The sequence below is a fragment of the Leiobunum rupestre genome, chromosome 7 (assembly GCF_980474605.1).
Source record: "Leiobunum rupestre chromosome 7, qqLeiRupe1.1.hap1, whole genome shotgun sequence".
In the NCBI taxonomy this organism is placed as follows: domain Eukaryota; kingdom Metazoa; phylum Arthropoda; class Arachnida; order Opiliones; family Sclerosomatidae; genus Leiobunum; species Leiobunum rupestre.
The window spans coordinates 43,788,717-43,796,041 of NC_143390.1; the positions used below are offsets into that span (position 1 = coordinate 43,788,717).

General features: G+C 32.4%; 1 protein-coding gene across 1 annotated transcript; it reads left to right on the top strand.

Moving 5' to 3' along the window:
• Positions 1-5,104: 5,104 nt before the first annotated feature.
• LOC149936399 (anti-lipopolysaccharide factor-like) lies at positions 5,105-6,484 on the top strand. Its single transcript, XM_090153943.1, has 3 exons — positions 5,105-5,411; positions 5,479-5,550; positions 6,404-6,484. Exons 1-3 carry the CDS (start codon positions 5,153-5,155, stop codon positions 6,454-6,456), a joined length of 384 nt encoding a protein of 127 aa, XP_090010069.1. The 5' UTR covers positions 5,105-5,152; the 3' UTR covers positions 6,457-6,484.
• Positions 6,485-7,325: the final 841 nt, after the last annotated feature.

Genomic DNA, 7,325 nt, shown 5'->3' on the forward strand with positions numbered 1-7,325 from the left:
TTTAGAAGTCAAGTGTTGCGACATCTGTTATCAGCTACTACAAGCTCTGAAATCGCTTCGTTAATTAGTATTTAGTTAAAACTGTAAGCATTTTACAAATTAGTTACGGATAAGTTCTTTTGAAAGATTCCTTAAATTAATATTTTACGAATTATTGTGAATAATTACACTTAAAAGGTACCTTAAAAATTTATAAGATTACTTATATTTTTAGTTTGGCTTTTAATCTGCACAGGGGAGTCGATTTTTCAGATGAGTGTGGTATTATAAAGTTGTTTTGTTTTTAATACACTGATCGATAGTTGTGAAACCCACAGTTACCTTTCTAATATAATTTTGAGATTTTATCCAAATTAATACCGTTTAATTATAATTAAATACAAAATCATCATTAGCAAGTTTATGTAATGTCACGCCGCTCATCGGCTTCATTGTTACATTTGTTAGAATCCAAATTCTATCCGATAACTATTATGCTGGAATGATTCGCGATTACAGAAAAAGGAGCTTTTAAAGGTAACTTTTCAACTCAGGGGAATTTCTCCACTCTTTTTGCGTACAAATTTCACAATACAAAAAAATCGAAATTGGGTCAGAAAAGACCATCTACGTTACAGAATTTTCAGAGAAATTTCTTAAATTTGACAATCCGTCCGGATGTTGTTTCCCCTCCCCTTTTCGCACGTACATTTGAAAATCTGACTAAGCTAAAACAGATAATCGACTGAACAAAATAATTCAAGTATAAAATATTGCAAAAATGGTAAAACACTGATATAAAGATAAACTCTAAACAAAAATGGATTATAGTCAAATGCGAAATGAAATAAAGGGAAAGTTATCTAAAATGTATAAAATTTACAAAAATATGAAGAATATTTTATAATACTTTTGTAGAATAACCATTAGGCTGATCCTCGTTGGTGAACTTCTCTGAAAACCTAAAAAAAATGACAATGCACCGACGAAAGTGAGAGCAGTAAAAGGAAAACACCTTCACAAATCAACATTTTACCGAGGGGCAGTTCACTTCAATTATTAAATTAGCACCCTTGATCCATTAAATCCGATAAAATCATGATTAATAGGATTTTATGGATTAAATCACGATGAAATCGAGTTTGTGATTAAGCCGAGTAAATCACGATTAAGTCTATTAAATCACGATAAGGCTGATTTAATCGCGATTAAAAATAAATATATCCAAAAAATTAGATCGTGATTAAATCACGATTAAATAGAGTTTGCGATTAAACCGATTAAATCACGATTAAGCCTATTAAATGACGATTAATCTGATTAAATCACGATTAAGCTGATTAAATGACGATTCAGCTGATTAAATCACGATTACATCAAGATTAAAAGGATTAAAGCTAGATTAAAAGTTTGGATCGTGATTCAACAGATTAGCTTGTGATTAAATCATGATTAAAAAAGATTAAATATATATTAAAAGATAAGATCGTGATTAAACAGATAAGCTTGTGACTAAATCATGATTAAATAATTAGATCGTGATTAAATAGATAAGCTTGTGATTAAGTCAAGATTAAAAGATTAGATCGTGATTAAACAGATTAGCTTGTGATTAATTCAAGATTAAAAAGATTAAATCTAGAGTAAAAAGACTAAATCTAGATTAAAAAGATTAAATCTAGATTAAAAAGATTAAATCTAGAGAAAAAAGACTAAATCTAGATTAAAAAGATTAAATCTAGATTAAACAGAATAGCTTATGTTTAAATATAGATTAAAAGATTAGATCGTGATTAAACAGAATAGTTTGTGATTAAACCGATTAAATAACGTTCAAGTCTTTAAAGTACGATTAATCTGATTAAATTACGATTAGGCTGATTAAATCGCGATTAAATAACGATCAAGTCTTTAAATTACGATTAATCTGATTAAATCACGATTAAGCTGATTAAGTCGCGATTAAATCACGATTAAATCTAGTTTGTGATTAAGCCGATTAAATCACGATTAAGCCAATTAAAACACGATTAAGCTGATTAAATCGCGATTATAAAATAAATATTTTCCAAAAATTAGATTGTTATTAAATTGATTTAATAACGATTAAGTCGATTAAATCGCGATAAAAGATTAGATCGTGATTAAACAGATAAGCATGTGATTAAATCAAGATTAAAAAGATTAAATCTAGATTAAAAAAAATTAAAAAAGATTAAATCTAGATTAAAAATACTAAAAAAGATTGAATCTAGATTTAAAAAATAAAAAAGATTAAATCTAGATTAAAAGATTAGATCGTGATTAAACAGAATAGTTTGTGATTAAATCAAGATTAAAAAAGATTAAATCTAGATTAAAAGATTAGATCGTGATTAAACAGAATAGTTTGTGATTAAATCAAGATTAAAAAAGATCAAATCTAGATTAAAAGATTAGATCGTGATTAAACAGAATAGCTTGTGATTAAATCTAGATTAAAAGATTAGATCGTGATTAAACAGATAAGCTTGTGATTAAATCTAGATTAAAAGATTAGATCGTGATTAAACAGATAATCTTGTGATTAAATCTAGATTAAAAGATTAGATCGTGATTAAACAGATAAGCTTGTGATTAAATCTAGATTAAAAGATTAGATCGTGATTAAACAGATAAGCTAGTGATTAAATCTAGTTTAAAAGATTAGATCGTGATTAAACAGAATAGCTTGTGATTAAATCTAGATTAAAAGATTGGATCTTGATTAAATCGGATTAAAAATTTTAACACGATTTAATACATTTAAACCCGAAAGAGGAGTGATCTGCCCCTCTTAAGAAACCTTTAGCCCCAATCTATTCCCATAATAAAATAAAGAATGTATTTATCCCTACATAGCTAGAATGACTATGTTAAGACGATTATTCGAGCTACCCCCAATCCCCTCATGACTCGAACTGTAAGCTAATTCCCCCTAAAATACAAATACAAAGAGCATAATGAGCATTTCAATATGGTTCTTCCAAGAAAATCTGAACGTGGAACAACGGATCGATTGACCGGATCAACTACTCCTAGACACACCGTTAACCAGATGGATTTTAATATCCCTACATGGCAGAAGACGATAATCTAGCACCTCCCACTTAAAGAAATTAAAATTGGTATCAATATGGTGTGGCTAAAAACTGACGGTTGTTCGAGTTTTAAGGTCATCGGTCATTTGATTTTCGCTACGGTGTGGCAATGAGGGAGTTTCCTCACGCGATATCCTGTATTAGTTTTGGTAAGGGATATTTTTCGAGAGTCTACTGACAAGTGAGTAAGAAGTCGCAAGTTTTGGTTGTTTAAGTGCTCTGGTATATACATTAATAATCAGCTAGGCTATAACCCAAGGCACCACCTTAGGCCCAAGTCATCTAGCGACTTATTATGCCTTTAAACAGGTGGCCGGGTTACAAAGCGTAGGAGGGTGGTAGCAAGCCCTACATGCCACGCGAGCCAACAGCTCCCTACACTCACTATTAGCAAAAGGTTCGACGACTTTTTGGATGAAAGGTTTCTCTATTTAAAATTCTTGGCTGTCATGTCAAAATTTCCTCGCAGGATGATATCACCGACTACCTCAATCACTTGGTCATTTTTTAGAAACTAGTTTTGATACTCATCCTTCAAGATCCGACTATTGGCGTGAAGTTTCTTCAACCCGAACTTGATATTTGTTCGAAGTTACCTTCAGCAGAGTGAATTTTTGAAATGATTCCGTTGTGGCCTTGCGCGTCATGACGCGAAACGTTTTTTTTTATGGTTTTGCTCATTGAACCTCGGATGTACATTCGATTGGGTTATTGGTTTTTCCGTTTCATATGGTTCTGTTTCATCATATACCTGTTTCTTGCAATCTATAGGACTTTGGTTTGGAAATGTACGTTCTGATTGGTCGTATAATATCCTCGTTTTAAACTTCCAAACTCCTACATAAGTTTTAAAATACCTATATTATATTTGATGTATTATTATTTAAACTCGTAATTACTATTTTAATTTGTAATTGTTGCAAAACTACAAATAAAAGTGAGATAAAATGTTTCCACACGCACTCATTAAAAAAAATGTAATTAGTTAAATGCTATATCCTGACTATGTTTTAAAAGATCAACATCTTGTCAAAAATTACAGATGACCCATAGAATACATATTTTGACATATTTTTGTTTTCGGAAATACTAGAATGTCTTCAATACCAACTAGCGGTGAATTTAGCCTTTGCTTTGCGTTTTATACAAGTTTGTCTCTTAAAACTTGTTATATGTTACTCACAACAGATGGCCTGTTATCTTTTGTACCTTATCGTGTCATACCGTTGGTATCGGTTTTCACTATCGGCGTTAAGTGGTGCACTTGAAAAGTTTGTTAAGCATTATCTGTTTAGTAAAAGGAATCAGGGGCGTACCGAAGATCAGTTTTATTATATTCAAAAATCCAAAACCATTTTCGAAATGAAATTAAGATCAGCAAATCAGATAATACCACATCAGATAAAGTAAAACCTGTAAAGGGCGAATAGGCAAATGTATATTCCTATCTGTTGTGAATTTCTTATCTATCTGAATATGGTCTGATATGAAAAACATATTGATATATTCAGATAAAATTTAGAAGCATTAGAAATTAACGAAGGATTAGATACCTTTGAAATATCTCATTTATTCAAGCCGATATGCACCAAAAACCACTTAAATAGCACAAGGTACAAATAAATTTCGACAACATTATATTTATATCAATAAATGTAAGCTAATCGTTGAGTCGCCATCAATTTGCTAAGGAGATCCAAAAATGCTACGCTCAAAACTTTCCTGTAATTATATTCCACTAAAAAATCTACACGAATATTTTCTCAAATATCCTGACACGGACAATTTGCAAATTAGTAATTATTTGGTTTAATGAAACCTGTGTCGAAGTGCAAACTCCACCCTCGCTACAGAAATGTTTTATAAATCTACAAATATATGGTTTATTAATGGTATTTGCAAGTGGTCTTGTTCGGATGACTTACACTCGAATCCAGTCATATACTAAGTTTCGCGTGCCTGATTTCTAAAACAATTGTTTCTAAAACTATAGTGATAGTGCAGACAATTCCTTTCTTCCTCGGTTCTCTCTTTGGTAACTGAACTTACCAAAGATGAAGGTTTCAGTTGGCCTGTTGGCCGTTGGCCTCCTGTTCTTGGTCAACAACGTTCAAGAGAGCCAAGCTCAAGCCAATGTCTGGGGACAAGTCGTCGGAGTAGTCATACAGAGGCTCGGAACCCTTTTCGCAGAAGGCAGCTTCGAGCTCTTCGGACGCTCTTGCCAATACAAGGTTAAGCCCAGCTTCGCCAAGTTCAAGCTGACCTACAAGGGTAAAGCTTACTGCCCAGGATGGACCGCCATCGACGGAAGCTGTTAGTATCGCGTTTTTCATTATATTTTTAATTACCTGACGAGTAAAACTTGGTTTTCATTTTGAAGCCCGCACCAAGAGCAAGAACGGAGCCGTTGAACACGCCATCTCCGACTTGGTTGAAAAGATCAGGGCCAACAGTAAGGAATCATTTCATATACTAGTTCAACTTTATAGCGTGACATTTACTTATAAGTTGCTTAATAGCTCCCAGCAAAGACATTTTGAGGTTAATTTGAAGCCTAAGGCCATGGTCAGACCACAAGCCAAATCGGTTCAAACTATCTATTGAAAATGATCTCAATGCTCGTTTATTCAAAGTAGTCTAAAACAACAACTAGTACTCGTTTCCAAATGATAATTTTGTAGAAAATAAAAACCTGACCCATCCCGTCTCGTGTCAAATAGTATCTTGGATTTATTCCGAGTCACGAATCAAAATAATTCGGGTCACTTTGTAGTTCTCCGTAACGAGGAAGCGTTGGAAAATGTTTCTCTGTTTCGAATTACCAAGAAGGGCATTTATATCGAAATAGACACCGTGAAAATTTTGCCAATTCAAAACGGAAGAGGAAAACAAATTAAGTATTTCTTTTAATTAGGTTATTTATTAACGGCCTTTAGCTATCAAATTGTTGTATTTTCGAAATGGTATCAGAATATAATAGAAACTATTTGGAGATGTATAATTTTAGAAGAGTCTTTTCCTCAAACAATAACTATATTTTTCCTCCCAGGGGCATCCATAGAGGTCCCGATCTCCCATGCATTATATAATAATCAGCTAAGTTGGCAAACGCTTCATGCCACGCTACGTGAAGCGAGCCAACAGCTCACTACACTCACTAATACCGCTAACAAGTACAAGTTTTTAGGGTTTGCCCCGAAACCCAATAACCATAAAAATAATTTTACTTTTACGGAGAATCACCGTTTTATTTAAACAATTGATTTTGTCATCGGAATGGTTGATTAATCATTTTACTATTTCAGAATTGGTCACCGAAGCCGAAGCCAATCAATTCCTCAAACGATTTGCTGGATAAATGAATTGTCCAAAATTTTTATGAATATTTAACTAATTAAATAAAGTTATTTTTCATTTAAACAAAAATTTTTAATATTTAGCATTTTTACATTACTGATCCAGAACAATCCAATGAATAGAAACCGAATTAATTACTTCTACAACATAAAAACCATATGTGAAATGGGTATTTGAAATTAAGTTATTTGCTTTCATTAACCAAAACAAGCAGCAGACGAATTTATATAATAGGCTATTCAATTCCGATCAATCAGATCTCGGACCATCTTTATCCAATGGGACTTGAGCCGTATATACATTTTCGTTACATAAACGCGGATAGCTTTTTTTAGAAGTTGCGACATCTGTTATCAGCTACTACAAGCTCTAAAGTCGGTTCGTAAATTAAGATTAGATTCTAATAAAAATACCTATGAAATATCTCATTTACTCATGGTGATATTCACCAAAAACCACTTAAATAGCACAAGGTAAAAATAAATTTCGAAAACTTTTTATTTATTTCAATAAATGTAAGCTAATGGTTGAGTGCCATCAATTTGCTAAGGAGATCCAAAAATGCTACGCTCAAAACTTATTTCCTGTAATCATTTATATTCCACTAAAAAATCTGCACGTCCAAAAATTTCCAACAATATCCTGACGCGGACAATTTGCAAATCAGTAATTATTTGGTTTAATTAAACCTGTGCAAACTCCACACTCGCTACAGAAATGTTTTATAAATCTACAAATATATGGTTTATTAATTATATTTGCAAGTGGTCTTGTTCGGATGGCTTACACTCGAATCCAATCATATACCAAGTTTCGTGCGCCTGATTTCTAAAACTATAGTGATAGTGCAGACATTTCCTTTCTTCCTCA